Here is a 19983-nt window from a genome sequence, read left to right as displayed (position 1 = left end):
GACAGCAGCCCCCAACACTGCGTGACCTAATTGTTTCCTTAGTGGATAAGTATCTTTTAGCTTTGGGACTATTTAGAACCTAACTACAGAGGCGGAAACAGAAAAAGGCTGCTGAGCCTGGAAGGGTAGGGAAGCTTCACAAAGGCAGGTCTGTCTGAGCAGGGCGTTGAGGTGAGTGGAGCACAGGTATACCCTAGTGCTGGGCTAGGGCAGGAGGACAACAGAGGGCTGGCTAACAGACCCGCTTCTGCTAAGGCAGAAAAAGCACTGTGCATTTAAGGTACTGTGAATAGCTCTCTGTTGGGCTGGCAACAAAGTGGGGGTGGAGGATGGGTGGCAAGAAAAAAACAAATTCCGTAAGGAGAGGGCAACAATATAGCACAGAAGCAAAGTACCTTCGAAGTAACCCAACCGAGGGAAGAAACTTGGCTGCGTCCTGACTAGCTATGCAAATCTCTTCAACTCAGTAAAGCCTCCATTAATTCATTTGTAAAATGTGAGAACAGTGCCTACTTCCTGGGTTTGTTTTGAGAATTAAATGAAAATACTTAGGGGGCTGCCCAGTGGGACAGTCAGAAAGCAGCAAAGAGTAAAATTACCCAGAAGTAACATTTCTCCAAAGCATAATCACATAATCTGTCTTCCATTCCATTCTCTCTGTGATTTTTCAGACTGTGCTTTTTCCTCTCTACCCCCCATTCCCCTGAGCCTTTCTTTTGGTCCCAGACTGAGAAACTCAGTTCCTCTAGATCATCACTTACTAATAGAACTTTCTGTAATGATGGAAATGTTCTAAGTCTGCACCATCCACTTTGTAGCCACTAGCAACATGTAGCTACTGAGCACTTGAAATGTGGCTGGTGCAACTAAGGAATGGAAGCTTTAAAAAGAACATCTTCATTGAGATGTCATTCACATACCATCAAGTTCATGTTTTTAAAGTACACAATTCAGTGTTTTTAGTAATATTCACCAACAGGTGTCTCAATCAGTAAGCACTATCTAATTCCAGAACTTTTAAATAATCTCAGAAAGAAAACCCATACCCTCAGCAATTATGCACCACCCTCCCCCTCCCCCAGCCCCTGGCAACCACTGATCTAGCTTCTGTCTCAAGAGATTTGCCTATTCTGGACATTTCATATAAATGTGGTCTTTTGTGTCTGGCTTCTTTCACTTAGCATGACGTTTTTGAGGTTCATCCTTGTGGAAGAGGGTACCAGTACCTCATTTCTTTTCTGGCCGAATAATATTCCACTGCACACGACTACCCCATTTTGTTTATCCATTCATCAGAAAATGGGCATTTCAATTGTTTCCACCTTTTGGCTACTGTGAATAATGCTGCTATGAACACTGATGTACAAGTTTTTGTGTGAACATGTTTTCAGTTCTCCTGGGTATATATCTAGGAGTAGAATTGCTGGGTTGTATGGAAACTAACTTTTTGAGGAACTGCAAGAGTGTTTTACACAGTGCTTGCACCACATTACATTCCCACCAGCAACGCATAGAGAGATCCAATTTCCCCCACATCCTTGCTAGCATTTATTATCCGTCTTTTCAATTACAGCCATCCTAGTGAGTGTGAAGTGGTATCTCACTGTGGTTTTGATTTGTACTTCCCTAACAACTAATGATGTTGACAACCTTTTTATGTGTTTATTGGCCATTTATAAATCTTTGGGAAAATAGTCAATGGATTTTAAATTTTATTTAATTTTAATTAACTTTAAATAGCCACATCTGGCTAGTGGCTACAGTATTAGGCAGATGGTGGGATTTAGCAGCTGGTCGCTTAACTTTGTTCAAGGTCAGGTGGGGCTGGCTAGGTGACTGAAGGTCAATCCCAGCTTCATGACGTCCCCAGATGGAACCAGGGAAAGGGAAGGAGAGGGGAAAGGGGAAAGGGAAACTGGTGCAACACTTGGAAGGAGGAGGCACTTGGCACAGAGCCTGGCACTTAGGAAGCTCTCAAAACTCACTGTTGATGACGGAAGCAACTGGTGTTTATGAGCACTTCAAAGGGCTAGGAACTGTGCTTTATCCCCACTGTCTCATTTAATCCTTAAAACAATCCCATCAGGTAGATTCTACTGTCTCCATTTTACAAACGAGGAAGCAGTTTTGGCCAGATCAGGTAAGCCTTAGAAACTTTTCTCCATACAGTTTAATTATGGCAATGATCTTCTAGATCTCAACCAGGGAAGCTAAGTGTTATTCAGGATTCCACCCTATGCTCAGCACCTATGTACAATTCTGTATCTACTAACCTATCTCCGAGGGACAGTCTGAGAATTAGATGGTTTTTGAAGCAGCAAAATATTAGCACTAAATGAAAATATGAATTTCTGACTGTGCCTTCTGGGCCAAATTTGATCTTTTCCAATGTGTTCAGCTGCTTTCTCCTCTTTGAATTGGTTCAACAACTATATAACACCGACTATGTTACTATGGACAGCCAGATGCTGTCCTAGGTGTAGAGATACAGCAATGACTATGACAGCCATGCATCCTGACTTAATGAAGCTTAAAATATATATTAAATACATGGTTTTAAAAAATACACAAGCTCCAATAAGTTTATGTCACACGGAGGCCTTGTTGCAGTGTCTACTTCATAATGAACCTTATCCCAGCAGTGTAAGTACCCTTAAATGACACTCTCTGCCTACTAAGAAATTCTGAGTCTGAACATTATAACCTTTAAAATGGCTCAAAATCCATGCATTTGGCAGAACTCATCTATAAGAGTTGCTTCTAGGGAAGTAGCACTCAGCTCCCAAGCACGGCAGCTGCCAAGGAACAAAGGGATTAAAGCTTACCTCCATCTCCACAGGGCTGTCCCAGACTCCTGTGCGCACAAGGGGAGGCCAACACAGCAAGAATCACCAGAGCATTTCTCTTGCCTAGAGCATGGCGTGATTTCCCAAGCTTTCCTCACCACCCACCTCTGACCCCTGTTTCAGGTAGATAAAACAGAAATGATGAGGTTGTTCAGATGATTCGTGTGGGTGGCTACTGTGCTGACTGGGGCAATAAGGCTGCAGAACACTCCTCTCTTTTAGAAAGTTCACATTTTATTCTTTGGTATAAATAACAATTTAATTTTTTGAAACACTGCATGTCCACGCTGTATTGTACAAAACAGTAAAGCTCAAATTCTCCTGTAGGTGGGTTGCTTTTGGCAAAAGACCTAAATAACCACACTGAGGACTGGCCTTTGCCTGACCCTCTCTCATTGTACCTCGCCTCTGGGATGAGTAAGCAGGGCAAAAGGTATGAATTAAGTTGATTGGGAAAGCCTAAATGAAAGGTCTCACTCAATCATTTCCAGTTTCAAGCTCACTATCTCCTGTGTCTTACCCGACCAAAGTATTCAACCCGAATATACTGAAAGAAATCATGGACCAAACAAACTCACCAGTGATACAGCTCAGGATCATTTGGCCAAGTCACATTCCTTAACTTAAAACAACCATGGAATCACAGATGCAAAAGCAATACTTTTGCGTGTTTTTGCTACTAGAGCTAATGGAGACGGTGAGAAGGCTTTTCAAAAGCTATTACACTTCCTTCAGTGGAGTGGGTAGAGTGAAAGATTCCAAGTGCATCAATAAGAACAAAATTAAAATTCAATTCTTGTATTTTATATGACGCTGGCCACCAATCACCCTAAAGGCAGAGAGCAAGAACAAAAGAAGATGATATTCCAACTAAGGATAGAAATAGCCATCCTCGGTTATGGGAAGGCTAATGGAAACTCGTCTGGTAAACATTCTAGGATTACCCACAATATTCAGTATTTATGTGCTCACAAACATCCTTGTTAAGTACAAGTGACTACAGCACTCCAGGCCAAGGATAAAACATTTCCATATAGGATGGCACTATTTCCATGGCTCAGAGTACACTAAATGGCTCCCATGAATTCCTAAACTCAGCAGCCGTAAGGTGGGCTTTCTCTTGACGAAGTAAAAAGGCAGTAAGACCTGGGCGAAATGAAGACTATAAAAGATAATTAAGTTAGGCTAGACCAGAGTGCAAGAAGAACCAAGAACATGCCAGTACAGAATCAGTGAGGAAATGTCACAGAAATGTTAAACAGGCTACCGGCATTTAACAAACATAGAAGGAAAGGACACAGTTGTGTTTTTTCATTCACAGGTCTCTAGTCACTGAGTTATAGTTTGATATCAGAGAGGAGAATGGGTTTATATAAATAAGAGGGTCAGGGTGTAAAGGCAACAAAAAATTAGGCGTTAACCTATTGATTTCAGATATTTGCAGTTCAGTATAATGGGCAAGAAACAGTACCAAGGCTTCAACTCAAGCAAAGATCAGCAAACTTTTTGTGTGAAGGGCCAGAAGGTAAATATTTTCGGCTTTGCGGGCCATGTGGTCTCTGCTGCAACTACTCACCTCTACCCTTACATGTCGTGTGAAAACAGCTACAGACAATATTTAAATGAGTGGGCATGGCTGTATTCCCAAAAAACTTTATTTATAAAAACAGACAGTGGGCCAATTTGGCCAATGGGCCAAAGTTTACTAAACCCTGACCTAGAGTTCCAAATCAGTGGTTCTCTAACATTAATGTACCTCAGGATCCCTTGAAGGGCTGTTAAAAGAGAGATTGCTGGGCTCCACCCCGTTGCTTCTGATCTGTAAGGCTGGGCTGGGGCCTGAGAATCCCCATTTCTAACAAGTTCCCAGGTGATACTGCTGCGCCTGCTCAGAATGAAGTCCACACTTTGAGAGCCCCTGCTCTAGACCTTACTACTAAACAAGAAGTTCAATATTTTAAGTAACTGCCACAGTTCGCATCTGATTGGCCACAGAAATTTGTTACTTGTAGTAAGTTCCAAACTTCAAAGCTCAAATACAATTAAATAATTCAAAGAGAAGCAAGGGGAAACATACTAGCCAGGATTTTTTTTTTTCTTCAGTGTAAACATTGTCCCACCAGTAAAATACACATAATTCATCCTCAAATCTCTTTATTAAACATTTTCACATAGCATGTTCTAAGTCCTATAAAGAGCTGAGAAGTGTTAAGCTCTAGAAATCAAACAAAATACAACCAGTATTAAAGACAAAGGTAAATGATTCTTGCAAAATCAAAAAGAAAATTCAACGCAGCCCATTTCTAAGAAGTGCTTCATCTCAATAAAATCAAAATAATAATATATGTAAGATAGCTTAAGACTTCTGAAGAATTGTGTCATTTTATTGTAAGAATCTAATGAGTTAGATAATACAGCCTTTACTATCCTTCTTTTACAAGATGAAACTGAGGAAAACAAACTAAGTGGTGATCTGTCACGATTACTTTAAAAAAACCCTTAAAATACTATTTTTCCTGGTAAGTTTTAAGCCGCATTTATCAAATCCAACTTTTACATGTCTTTTCAGGACTATGTCTATGAATGTGTCTTCATGGGGAAAGACATCATTCTAATAACATCTTCAAGTCCATATTCACATTCATGGGCCTAATTCTGAAGCCACTCCCCGCACGTCTAACCAAGAAGCCTGAACTTTAATCAGATGGCAATTTAAAGCACACTCGACCTTTAGTGTAAGTGGGTCATAGATTATGGAAGTATGATGATCCCTTCCAGCAGTACAATAGAAACACTCGGCAATGGGAGAAATACTATTAATGAAGATAATCCAAAAAGTAGAGCAGCAAGCCTAGAATCTCCCTCTCCAGATACCCATGTTCTTTCTGCAATCATGATAATGAAAATGTATTCATTTGAATAGATATTTACACAGATCAGTTTCACATCCATTATAAGAGGTAAATGTTTGAAAAAAAGGAAGGAAAGAAAGAAGCAAAACCCACAATGCATATGGTCAGTAGAGGTTTTTTCCATTCCTATTAGCATGCTTTTAAAAGTATTATATAAGTTGATTATAATGTGAGATAATTACATCCTCACTCTAACCTGCGATCTGAATACTCCAGGAACATTTTTTTTTAATTTACATGAAACATAATTAAAAAAAGCCCTCAGTGAAAACACCTTCTTGTTTGTTTTACAAGTATCTATTTTACAAGTGACTAAATTAAAGAAAAAGATATTAAAAAGGTCATTTCAAATTCAATGCCATTTATTACTGCTGGGACACTCAGTTAAGATGATATTAAACCTAAGAAGACTAGTAAATATTCTATATAAATAAAAGTAGACCATTCTGTTTCTGAGATAATGGCTCAGATGTAAGTCAACAAAAACTTCAAACCTAAATAATGCAATATTAATCATACTGTTTATGGATTATAACAGGAAAGGTTGCCTTCTACTGTCCTCTGAAGCCAACCTGGAGAGGTATTTTCATCAAAGTAAGTGGTCTAAATAGATTCCAACGTGATCATTCTTCTGCCTGACAATGTAATATGGCCCTAGTGGATGAAATGCTGCTCTGTAAATGTAGGGAATTTAGAGTCAGTGCCCAACTGTGTCAGAGACTGCCAACTTTAGGATCTTCTTACCTCATTTTGCTCACTGTTAAAATGTGGACACTGCTACCATAATAAAATTTGGGGAAGTTACATAAAAGAACATTATAATATTCACAAATCCTGCATATGGCTATTTCCTAAATATATACTCTTGGATTTTTGTTGTCTCGTTTCTGAAATTTCACATTATGAACAATTAATTCATCTGTCAAATGCCCAAATGAGAAGACAAAAGCTGTGATACAAAATTCCCTCTTTTAACATAGTCTTTGGAGCTTTTCACAACACTGCAAAATTATAATCTAGAACAGTCTTGCAAACAAATTACAAAAAGCTCTAAGCTCAACACTATCTTTCCTACGTACATAACAGGCAGTGACAGGGTTTTTTTTAAGCCACAAAGCACTCTAAGTAGTGTAGGTCTACTACCACAAAATATACTGAGTAAAATGGGTTTCAAACACAAAATAGAACCTGAAGAAGTTTTGTTTACATCACACACACACACACACACACACGCACACACACCCTAATCCCAAACAGGGACTCTATCAGGGGCGCTTTGAGAAGTCCTAAAATATACAGAGATGGGGCACCTGGGTGGCTCAGTTGGTTAAGCGACTGCCTTCGGCTCAGGTTATGATCCTGGAGTCCCGGGATTGAGTCCCGCATCGGGCTCCCTGCTCAGCAGGGAGTCTGCTTCTCCCTCTGACCTTCTTCCCTCTCGTGCTATCTCTCATTCTCTCTCTCAAACAAATAAAATCTTTAAAAAATAAAAAATAAAATATACAGAGATGGCACATCACAACTCTCCAATTAGGGATAGATAAATCTCTAGCTAAAGCTAGTGATTTTTCCCCTAACTTTATTAAAGCTAGTATTTTAAATAATCTTTCATATTCTGAAAATTTCTAGTACATTCTCAACTCGATTTTCATCCACTCTCTAGGCAATAAGCCAGCATGAAGGAAATCATTTTTTTTTTTTTTTAGGAACTCCACATTTATATTGCTTCTGGTGAGACAATCTTAAAAAAATTTTGATGGGTTTCTTCCCTTTAACCTAGGATTGAAAAAATCCAAAAGCAGTAAAAAAAAATAATAAAAATACATTTAAAACCCACAAAAAACTAAATGTATAGCATTTCCCCATGTAACGGTGAAAACAGTTCAGTGAACTGGCCTCAGTGTCTACGTTTTTCAGAAACAACCTACTCATTATGAGGCTACTCAGACCACTTGAAGAATATCCCAACCTTGATGGTAAACAATAGGAACTGGACAGTAAGCTCCAGTTTCATTTTTAATCTACAACAGGAACAGCAAATTACAGCCTGAGAGCTAAATCTAACCACCTATTTTTGTAGATAAAGTTTTATTGGAATACAGCCACACTCATTTGTTTTGGTATGGCTGTCTTCACGCTACAATGGTAGAGTTGAGTAGCTGTGACAGATGCTGTATGGCTCACAAAGCCTAAAATATTTACTATCTGGTAGTTTACAGAGAGTTTGCCAACCCTTGGTATACAATATCTAAAACTGATGAAAATCAGTATAAACAGGTCCATGAGATAAAAGGTTAACTAATAACCCATAAAATTTACTTTTATTTATATTACAGTGTATTGAACAGATTCTATAGGCAAACTCTGATACTACTCACCTGATTAAAAGCATTCTAACCCTCATACACTGTTGGTGGGAATGTAAAATGGCACGAGAGCTTTGGGAAATAGTCTGGCAGTTCCTCAAAATGTTAAACACAGAGTTACCATTTGACCCAGCAATTCTACTCCTACATATATACCCAAGAGAAATAAAAATGTATGTCCACACAAAAACTTGTAGGTCAATGTCCACAGGATTATTTATGATAGCCAAAGGATGAAAACCACCCAAATGGCCCATCAACTGATGAATGGAGCAGCAAAATGCGGTATATCCACACAACGGAATATTACTGGGCCTTAAAGATGAAGTACCAAAACATCTACAACTTGGATAAACTTTGAAAACATTACGCTCAAAGAAGTAGTCGCAAAAGACCACATATGGTATGATTCCATTTATATGCAATGTCCAGAACAGACACATCTGTAGAGATAGAAGGTAGATCGGTTGTTACTTAGGGTTAGGGAAAGATGGGGTTGAGAGCTAACATATACAGGGTTTCTTTTTGGGGTGATGAAAATGTTTGGAAATTTCTTGTGACGGTTGCACAACTCTGTGAATATACTAAATCCCACTGAATTGTACACTTTACATTGGTGAATTGTATGGTTTGTGAATCACATCTCAATAAAGTTGTTACCAAAAAAATGCATTCTATTAACCTGCTGGACCATCTAAAATCAGACTGTTAGAGTCTTATATTTAGGACTAGCCCTGAAAAGACAACCTCTGTTCACACTAAATGACAAGCAGTAAAACAGTACTGAAGAGCAGGCGCCTAGATGGGTCATATATAACCAGGTGTGAATCCCCATGCTGCAGCTTAGTATTATTGACACTTTGCCCAGGGCAAGTTACTGATCTTGCTCAGCTTCCTCATCGGTTAAAGGGGAGAGGGTGATTGCCTCAAAGGGAAGGCTGGTGGCCAAGATTAAATTAGAAAAATATAAACAATTTAACACTGTGTCCAGCACATAATGAACACTCAAGCTATAGAATTTGAGAACCAAAAGAAGAGAAAAAAATTCCTAACGTTATCCCTAAAAACTTTAATTTTATGCTTATTGTTTGAATTTCTTATATATGTTATCTGTGTCACTAAACTAAAATAGGAGCTGTGAACCCAAAATTGCTCTAAAAAATAAGGTTCGTTATTTAAAAAATAGGATAAACATTTTTTAAGCTTCATAAGATTTAACTTTCCCGACCTGTATTCCTCTACTCTGTTTTCTAAATGAGGAAACAGGCATAAAAAGATGACATGAGTTCCCCAAGAAGAAGACTAACAAATCATTCAAGCCTGACCTCCTCTGTAAAGATTTCCCCAACTTCCTTTTACGACTAGGAGGTCACAGTCTGGACTGCTTACTTAACACTCCTTCAACAACAACTGAGTACTTACTGTGTGTCAGTTACCGAGTTACACGAAGGATACTAGGTTAACAACAAGTCAGATGCAACCCTGGCTTTAACAGGAGGTAATGTCTAGTTACATAAGATTTAAACAATCTGTCAACTTCTCCCATTGACAGAGAGCTCCTTGAGGCCATAGAACTCAAGCATTTGGTGAATAACGGGCGCCTGGCTGGCTCAGTCAGTGGAGCACCCGACACTTGATCTCAGGGTCGTGAGTTTGAGCCCAACGTTGGGGGTAGAGTTCACTTAAAAATACATTAAAAATATTTTAAAAAATGATAACGGCAATTAAAATAACAACTACCTTTAGTCATTTTACACAGATCATGTTATTTAATCCTCACAACAATCCTGCAAGGCATATACTATCATCCTCATTTTACAGATAAAGAAACAGACTCAGAGAGGTTAACTAACTTGGCCAGGGCCACACAGCTAGAAATGAACGCATAAATGAACAAATGAAGAAACTGTTAGCACCACTAACAATTTTACCCACATGATAGGAAAGAATGTTCATTTCACCATATTATTTATGTAATAGAGCCTGTGTTTAGCACTGAGAAAGTGCACATTTGGAAATTGTTGAAACTTATCCATATAGCTGCCAAAAGTAATTTGAGTATCTCAGAGACATTCTAGAAATAAAAAATACTTATGCTGCACTTTGCAATCACTAATCCATGCAAATAGCTTGTGAAGTGGCTATCATTCTTTCTATAAAGAAGAAGAAAATGGCCACACTGTGCCCAAAGGCTACCAGATCACATCTTAGGGGGCTGCCTCACAAGCTACAAAACAATGTCGATCCATATGTCTGGGGGAAAGTACATACCAAGGGTAAGCAGAAAGGCTGAAAATCTATGATGTTTCCTAAAAACACAAATTAGATTCCATAAAACAGCAGTGGTATAATGGTAACCTGCCCATCTTAGCAGGGCTAGAGACCTCGTAATTGCATTAATAACATCAAGAGTATTTTAATAAAACATCAGAATCTGCATATAGCTAGGCAGTTATATTTCTATCTTAGATTTAAATATATCAAGATACTCTAAACTTGGGGTTACAATTAAAAGCCTGAAATACAGACTCGACATAGCAGAGTTTGGATATTATTAAACTACACAGAGAGAGAACACAGTCACCATTCCAAACTGTAAATGATTCAAATATTCAAAAGAATGGTAACAAAGCAAAAAAAAATGTGTATTAAAAGAAATAAAGACTTGGAGCCTGGGTGGCTCAGTCGTTAAGTGTCTGCCTTCAGCTCAGGTCATGATCCCAGGGTCCTGGGGTTGAGACCTATATTGGGCTCCCTGCTCCGCGGGAAGCCTGCTTCTCCCTCTCCCACTCCCCCAGCTTGTGTTCCCTCTCTCGCTGTGTCTCTGTCAAATAAATAAACAAAATCTTTAAAAAAAAAAAAAAGAAAGAAAGAAGAAAGACTGGAAAAAATAATGAGCAACAGCTCAGTGATTGAACACGGATGTTAAAATGAAATAATGTGCACTTACATACCAAAAAATTGGCTAAGTACAATAAAGTAATCATTTCTTATTGTGAATGGGTGTGCACAACTACAAAAAGCCAATGAACAAAGTTAATTGGAGAGTGGGTCCCCAAGGGGACCCAAAACCTTGAGACAAGGAAGTATGCAGTTCCCTGTGGGGAAGGGATTTAAGAAAATAAGAATGGTTTGACTAATATCAAGAACTTAAAGTAAATGTAAAATTTACCATGTCATTTCATTAAAGGCTTCCGATTAATTGAAAGTTAGGCACCAAGCTGAGGAATGAAAAACACCTAATCTTAGGAAAACCAAATGGTTTTACCTAAAAGCCAGCCATCAGAATCTACAAAACACAATTATAATGAAAAAGAAACCAGCTCCTTTTTTTTTTACCCTAAATATGCTGTTGAGATGGATTCACAGAGAAATACTGCATTGCCAACATGCACAGAACCTTGCTTTTCAGTCACACCATGAATTGATATTTAACATTATATTCATTTTGATAGATGTTTTAAATTGCCTCTCTGCTATAAATAAGACTTTTTTTTTTGATCGTCCATCACAGTGTGTTGGCATTTTACATTATTGATCCTCCCCACTTTAAAACTTCTGTGACATCCAGCTATCCTGACTTTTCTAGCTCAGTGCATTACACAGCAAACCACAGCTCTCCAGCTTAGTCACTTGTCAAGAACTCATTCACTCAGTTTCACTTCCTACACCTTCACTGTCATTCCAGACCTCTCACCCGAACTCCAGTTCAGCATTTCCAGTGATGTCTGCTTACAAATGGCTTGCACTCAACTCAAAGCTACAATAACCAATCCATACCATGGAATACTGGGCAGCGGTTTAAGAGGAGACAGAGTTTGACAGAGACATAGATGGATATGGAAAGGTCATCAGAGACAGTGTTTTTCAATGAAAAATTAATATTTCAGCAGTGTACAAATATCCCATTCTGTTTTTTAGACAAAGACCTTCCAGAAAGATGCACAAGAACTGGACAACGGTTACCTCTGGAGAATAGGGCCATGGATGGTGGGAGAACGGAGAGAGAGACGCATTTACCTCTGTACCGTCTAGATCTTAAAATTAATTTTATAATTTATTTTGTAAAGACTAGTCAATTTATAAAGAAAGTAATAGAAAATTATTAAATATCAACATTGCAAATAGATATTAACTTCCTTTAAGCCAAACTAGCTTCAGACACGAAATCTTCCTGGTGTGGACGAAGGGAGACTCTCCCTATACTGACTCGGCTCTATGACCAGTCATACCAGAATACCATAATGGCCATGAGGGTAATTACATTGCACTCAGTTCAAAGTGGGGATACCAAGACACTGGGTGGCCCCAGGAGAGAAAGAAGAGAGCAGGTCCTGTCGCACCTTGAACCCTGTTGCATGAATTCAGAGCCATATCTGGTGGTTTTAGAATCTGCACCGCCAGTTGCAACTAAAAAATAAAACCCAAAATGCTAGAGCTGCACACCCCATCAGCTCGTTGGCTGGGGTCAGGGACCTGCTCTGCAGCAGTAACTCAGTCACTTGCCTATTTAGGTGTGCAGTGCTGGCTGACAGCCGAGACACTTACAACTCAGCAGCTGCGGTTCAGCACACGGTTTTCAGAGTCAGTGAGAACAACTGCAGGATTTTTAGCACAGGATATAGGAATAACCACCCGTGGAAACCACCCCACCCCACTCCGAACAGACACCTATCTCTGACACTTCATTACTTCTGGTTTGGCAAGTTAGGAGTCATTAATCAACGATTCTGTTTGTTGGGGCAGGGGAATGGAAAGGAAAAACCTGGAGAGTAAAAGGCGTAGAGAAAGTTCCAAAACAAATTGTATTTTGGATGGATGGGCAAGATTCTATTATTTCCATGGCTAAAGAATGCAGAGACTTATCAGTTTGGTGACAAACGTGGATATCTCATTAACGAGAAAGACAAAAAGAAAAATGAAATGGGTGAAACAATGAATAGTCGTATGGAACCTCTAATGAAGGGGTGAAAAATAGAACTAGGGTGTCGAACAATTAAAATTTCCTGTAAATAAGCTCTGAAAATGAAAGCATGGGCCTCACTTTAAAGAAACCCGATGTAGCATTTTTAACAACTGGAATCGGCAGCAGAATGCGGCATGAAATGAATGGACTTTGGAACCAGTTGCAATTCCATGTGATCTTGGGCAAGTTACCCCTCTCTGAATCGCAGTGTTTTCTGAAAAACAGGTATAATTAGAGGAGATAATACATGTAAAGTGCCTCACATTAGAGGGCATAAATGTCAATTCCCCTTATGAAGTAAGAATTAAGTGATAAAAAGATTTTTGTTTTTACCTTTAAACAATCTTATGTCAAAGTTCTTTTAAACAGTGCTTTTGGCAAATTTAAAATGTGAAAACATTTACAAAAATGCACTAATTCAAGAACAATCTCAAAAAGGAAGACATACTTGCTTCTTTAATTTGTTGAGTGGAGCTACAGCTGGGGACGGTAAAAGAATTTTCAATTTAAAGGAAATATCCAGGAACACAATTTAAGGCACATGAGAGGTAGTTTGTCAGGTGAAATGTTGCAGCTTCAAGGGGGAAAATGGAGGGGGGCGAAGTGCACGTCAAGGACATAGAAGCAGGTCACAGTCACAGAATGCAAGGGAGTCACAGGAATTCTTTATAAAGACAACGGGCCAACGACACTTCAGAAACTCCAAGTGCTAAGGCAGTCTGTGGAGAGCAGGCATGAGGAAGACTCCGAGAAAGCCGTGCACATGCAGAAAAGCTCAGTTCCCTCCAAATCGTCCCAGAAGCCAACTCCATCATCAGGAATCAACACCGCTTACCTACTCCCCAAAAGGCCCGCCACGTGCAGGCTTCCACACCGTGTTTAACAGGTTTTTCTTCTGTGGAACTGCAGCTAATCCCCCTTGGCTTGAACCTTTCTGGGCCACCAACAGGCTAGCTGGTTACTGTGTTTCTTCTACCTTGCTACATGACTGTCACCCTGATCAAGTACTTCTTTCATGAAACATCTATGCATTTCTGGTAAATTCCTGGTTCCTTCGGGCTCATACTTTTCCAGACACTAAAAACTAATTTGCCTACAATGTCTAGATACAATTTCCAAGAAAGATGTTCCAACGTATTGTAACGTTCCCCTCTGTGGTACTGGAAATCCAAATCAGTGGGTGAACCAATATATGTGCAAGCCATGGTGATTAGTAAAAAGAGTAAAGCTGAATTTTTCGTCATGTTAAGTGACATATTTTACAAATGATTAATCCAGTGTTTACATAAAGGCTGCATTTAACTCAATTCTCTGGTAAACGGTGTTAATGGAATTGCAAGTGTGGACTTGAAGTATATAAGCAACATAACCACACGCTTAATAGAGTATATGTGCAAACACAATCCATACTGAACTGATAAATCTCTTAATATTAAATTAAGTCGTTGTAGTGGACAGCCATCATCAACTGCTAATTGAAGCAATCCTCGTTCCATGTTATTCCAAACATCAGTCACTGTGTTAGCATCAGACGAGCATCATAAATCAATGTGAATCTTAAAAGACCCAAGAAATCAAAGCCACACACAGGCTGAAACAAAATTCTGACACACCAGGGCTCAGAGACACAGCATAGAGGAGATAAAATCCCCGTTTTCGTCTCTTGGCTTCAATACCTCCCAAAAAGCATTTGTTCTACTTTTCAAAACCTGTAAGCCTCTGAAAAGCCAGTCCCAAAATATTACATACATCACCTAAGTTTCAAACCACTGATTCAATCGTAGCTGCACATTAGAAACACTTAGAGAGCTTTCAAAAAATACCAGTGTCCAGGACCCACTCCCAGAGATTCTGATTTTATTGCTCTGACACAGGGCCCCGGCATTGATATTTTTTAAAAGCTCCCCTGGTGATTCTAATATGCAGCCAGGTGGAGAGCCACTGCTTCAAACTAATACAGCCTTTTGGGACAATAATTGCTCTGAAGTTGATAAACATGCTTTTTGCCTTTTAATGAGATTTTATTAAAACTACTCAATTCATTCCATAGCTAATGAGCAACCGTTACATCGCAGGCCCCGTGTTAAGTAATGGAGAAAGATATATATATATATGTTCCCTGCCCTCAAGAAGCTTCCTGTTCGCTAGGTAGAGAAACTCGTGAATAAGAAACTGTAATTAAATATGGTAAGTGCTCTCAAGGTACAAGCAAATTCAGCATGCCTCACAAACTTGCATGTCATCCTTGAGCAGGGGTCATGCTGCATCATTCCAAATTTAGTGTTATGTCCTACCAAAGCAGGAAAGTCAGAAGTTACAGGTTACTAAGAATCCTAAATACCAGGGCAAATAGGCAGCCCATACAAGGTGAAAACGGTGTGCCTTTTGCTATTTTCTTTCACAGACACTCCTGTACCATGAAGGTAGGCATTTCTAAGCTTTAATTTGGATGAATCATCTTTAAAATTGCCTTCATGTAATATTACTGATTGTACACTTACCTCTAAAGCAAAAGATACAGTAAATGATCACGGCATAAAAATAAGCCAATTTCCTGCATTTGCATAAAATCTTTCTTTCCCAATTGCTACATTTGAGAGGATGAGAAGTTTTGGGACTAGGATAAGGTCCCATCATTGGCGATTTGTTTCAGTCACTTGAAAGATGTGACACAGGAAAATGTTATGGAAACAATGGGCATTCAAAGGTGCTTTTGTTAAGATTTTCAAAAATAAGAAACACGGGGAAAGAGGTTTTTTTTTTTTTTAATGAAATGGCATCTTCCCAATATTCCTAATGAATCAGGCTCATGATACCCTCGCAGACACTGGATGAATGAGTGAGTCGATAAGCAGTGAGGTAGGGGAGCGAGTGGGTGGTCAAATGATCTTGAAAACTGAAATCCGTTTTGAAGTACCTCAGTGGAAATTTAAGCCTATTAACACCTAAGGGTCAAAAACAATTTGTGATACTAATTTGGTATACAAGAAAATCACAATTCTAGAGAACTTGGATAGAAATCAACGAAAAGGTTTCCAGTACAAGTGAACATCTTCAAGGCCTTTCTGTTTAAAGCTACAGTTGAACAAATGCTAAGTTAAAATGTATGCTGTCAAGGTCCCTGCAAGAAAATCTCAAGTGAATTTCAATTTCCAGATCAATATATGCTGAGACAATTTACCGGAGAAACCTTCAACCTTTACACAGGGTGAGGACCACTATCATTACATTCTTTACCATGAAGGCTACCTTGAATTCATTATTTCACGAAATGACACATTATAAATGGCACTGACCAAGTCAGATTTTGTAGGGTATGAATGAGATTTCATGTTCACAATAGTTAAGGAAGCCATAGGGTACCCATCACCTCAGAATCAGCTTGCTCTCCCTCCTTTTGCAGCTCTGAAGCGACAGAAAAGATGAATTTAGTTCTACCAGAGGTGTTTCCTGAAAACATTCTATCAATTACAAGCCAGCAGAACACTGTGCTAATGTGATGCTGACCACTTCGTTTTGATATCCAAAGAGATCATATCATCACTCTATCAGACCTTAAGGAATCAGAACTGGTTACTAACATTGATCCAATGATGGCTATATTCCGTCATCACGATATAATTAACACTTTAATTTCACATTTTCCAATTATGACTTTGCTGGCTCATTTAAAGCAAATATAACTAAGACACAACAAGTATAATTCACCCACACACACAATCATTTGGGAGCTTTTGGGAAACCCTAATTTACCTTCACCGGGTGCTAAGAATGAAGAAACCAAGGAGATTTTTTTTTAAGCATGTTTGTCTCTACAGAACAGTGCTATCCACATATGGTTGTGGAGCACTTGAAATGTGGCTAGTCCAACTGAGAAACTGAATTTCCAATTTTATTTAATTTTAATTAATCAAAATTTAAATTTAGAAAGAAGTATCGATTAGGTTATTAGAAAACTTTTAGATACGTTTGGGAAAACTTGGGAGTGTGAATCTACTTTTGCAAATGCAAAGGTTATGAAACCTAAATACAGATCAAGTATTTCCGGTGAAAATTTAGCTTAGTGTCAGTTGAGATGTGTTGTTAGTGTAAAATACACACTGGATTTCAAAGACTGAGTACAAAAAGAAAGGATGTAAAATACCTCATTAATAATTTCTGCACTGATTATGTGTTGCAATGCTAATAGTTTGGATCTAGTGTGTTAAATAAAATATTTTATTAAAATTGATTGCACCTATTTGCGTCTAATTTTTTAATGTGGCCATTACAAAATTTGCATATATAAAATTTGTGTATAGAAAAATTACACGTATGTCTTGCATTATATATCTTTGGACATCGCTGCTCTAGAGCACTTCCACAAGCACTTTACAGGGCACATTTGGATATCCTTCCTCTCCTAGACAGGCTGGTCATGTAACAATAGGGGCAAGGAGTAACATGTCCTTGTATCAATTGGGTCTGAGCAAAGTGTGTAGCAAGCTCTACCCATAATTTCACCAAGTGAGGCAACACGGTAATACCTCAGCATAGAAGGAAAAAAATGAGTTATCAGCACTTAAACAAATTGAAATCCAGTACTGCAGACAACTTAAAAGGGATACAGCCAACTGCTCTAAGGTCTTGGTTTCATTTCCCAACTGCGGACCTTAAAATAGACAATAAAGCACCGCTTCCAAAAAGAGGTAAAATATTTCAATGGTAGCTACCTAGCGATCCTTAATAAAGCAGCAAAAATTGCTCTTAAATCTTATCTCCTCAACTTCTAAAGGCACAGAATACACGCCTAACTAGGAAATCAACTTCCGATCGCCAGCCTTTTCCCTCACAAGCAAATTAGCAGGATTGTGCACTTGGAATACTGTTTGACAAGAATGAAAAGGAAACTATTCAAAACAGATTTAAGGAATGGACAATTAGATGAGGAACTGCAGATTTAATTCTCAATCAGCACTGTGATTAATCTGATTCCCTGCTTTTCCCTAGTGTAATTATACAACACAGATGAAAGGATGAGCATTTGGACTGTCAGTTCTATATTCTAGACCAGCCCGGTGACTCAAAGCAGACGGCTCTACCACACGAACCACCACCATCCCAACAACAGTCGAGGGAAGCCTCGAACACTGATTTAACAGTCATTGCATAACGAGGCATTAAAAATTCGGATACCCCCAACTCTTTCCACGCTGGTCAACACCAGGTGAGGAATTTGCTGAAACCGAACGCACCCCGTCTGAAAATGACCCCCTCCAATCCGTGCATGGGGTGAACACAAAGGCATCTATCTAATATCCTGCACAATAGACACACACCCCACAATTAAAAACCCTGGACGTTCTCTCTCTATCGCTCCATGCAAGCAAAGGAAAATGCAAGCTGCTCTTTTCGTTAATGGTCTGTGGTACACGCAAGGTAACAATAACCCCAACTGTTCCCAGGAAGCAACTATAAAATCGGGTCTGCCACGTCCCTGGGCAACCGTCAGATAAAATGCAGACAGCGGATTTCGGCCGGCCCCACGCCTCGTGGGGTGGCCGACCTCGGCTCGGTGGCTTCCACGGATCGCTGAGAACCCCCCGGATCCTCGCCCGGCAGGAGGTCCAGGTACACGTCTATAAATACGCCCGGGTGAGGAGGACGAGGGAGGCGGAGGGGAAGGGAGGGCAGGGGGCAGGCCCAGAGCGGGTGCCGGTGCGGGAGGACCCGGGCATCACTGAAATGCATTTTTCCACACTCCCGCTCCCTCGCGTGGGGACTCACTTGCCGATCACCTCGCAGAGCTCGTACACATCCTCGAACAGCACGTCGTCGTCGGCCATGGTCCGGAGGGGACAGCGGCCGCAGCGTGGAGGGCTCCGAAATCGGGGGTGGGGGCGCCAAAGAGCTCAGTGCCCGGCCCCTGGCTCGCCTCCTCCCCTCAGGACCCGCGAGCCCTCGGTGCTGAGGACGCCCGAGTGGGGCTGCCGAGGCCCGGAGACTGCGGCGCTTTCCTCTGCGGGCGACCGCCCCGGCGCGGGCGGCGGGGCCGGGGCGCGGGAGCGAGGGCGGCCCGGGCCCGGCGCCGCCCGCCCGCCCGCTGCTCCTCGCGCTGCTCGGGCCGCGCTGCCCGGCGTGCGGATCCTCGGGGACGGCGCGGCGCCGCGCTCTCCTCTCGTCAGCCCGCGCGGGCCGCGAGGCCGCGACCGCTCCCTCTTCCGAGGCTGGCTCCGGCGCGGCGCGGGGCAGCTCAGGCTACAAGGGGGGCCGCGGCAGGACCATGGAGGGAGGATCGCCGCGGAGGGAGGTGGCGGCGGCAGATCAGCGCTGGGGACCAGGAGGCGGCGGCAGAGACGCTCCCTCCTCCTTCTCCTCCTCCCGCCGCCGCCGCCGCCCGCCTGAGAGTGGGAGGGGGCTTCGCGGGACTGGCTGTCTGTGCGGGCGGGAGTCGCGGCCGCCGCCTTCAGCTCCTCCTCCTCCGCCCCAGCCGCCGACGAGCTCGCGAGCCCCGCGCACCCGCCTCGCGCACACACGCCCTCCTCCCTCTACGGCCGCGCGGCTTCCAGAACCACAGGCCCCGCCCACTCCAGCCCGTCGGGAGGCGGTGGCCGAGGGACTGGGAACCTGGCTGAGCGGCGCATGCGCGCGCCGCGGGCCACGTCACGGCGAACGGGCGGGCGTCGGGGATCTAGAAGGGGTGGGGGGGTCGGCCAGAGGGGCGCGCGGGCTGCAGCTGCTCAGGCGGGGGCCGGTCGGGTCGTCGCCTCCGCGACCGAGCTGCGGAAGGGGCCCTGGGACAAAAGGTCCACGGCCGAACGCACGTTCTTGGCTCTCCGCAGCGAGAGGCTCCAACCCCCGTCGCTCCCCTCTCCTTTTGTAACCGCAGGAAGCCTTGCCCAGTTTTTGCTGGG

The 19983-nt window shown here is 41.5% G+C and overlaps 1 protein-coding gene and 1 pseudogene across 12 annotated transcripts in view; both read right to left on the bottom strand.

Annotated features, from left to right (window-relative positions):
- Positions 1–19575, bottom strand: part of CASK (calcium/calmodulin dependent serine protein kinase) — a 359502-nt gene extending 339927 nt beyond the window's left edge. For 6 of the 12 annotated variants that reach the window (XM_073901907.1, XM_073901913.1, XM_073901917.1 and 3 more), the window contains exon 1: positions 18857–19574. In XM_073901907.1, the coding sequence (XP_073758008.1) occupies positions 18857–18915 (59 nt within the window). In that variant the 5' untranslated portion in view covers positions 18916–19574. Of the gene's footprint in view, positions 1–18856 lie in introns of all 12 variants that reach the window. The other 6 variants (XM_073901914.1, XM_073901911.1, XM_073901910.1 and 3 more) reach the window with 3 other exon arrangements.
- Positions 15299–15394, bottom strand: LOC112813003 (U6 spliceosomal RNA; annotated as a pseudogene).
- Positions 19576–19983: the final 408 nt, after the last annotated feature.

Source organism: Callorhinus ursinus, unplaced genomic scaffold, assembly GCF_003265705.2.
Source record: "Callorhinus ursinus isolate GAN/ISIS: 27379988/994484 unplaced genomic scaffold, GSC_fseal_2.0 scaffold16, whole genome shotgun sequence".
In the NCBI taxonomy this organism is placed as follows: Eukaryota; Metazoa; Chordata; class Mammalia; order Carnivora; family Otariidae; genus Callorhinus; species Callorhinus ursinus.
The sequence above is the reverse complement of the archived record's forward strand: the minus strand, read 5'-3'. Positions and strand labels throughout refer to the sequence as shown.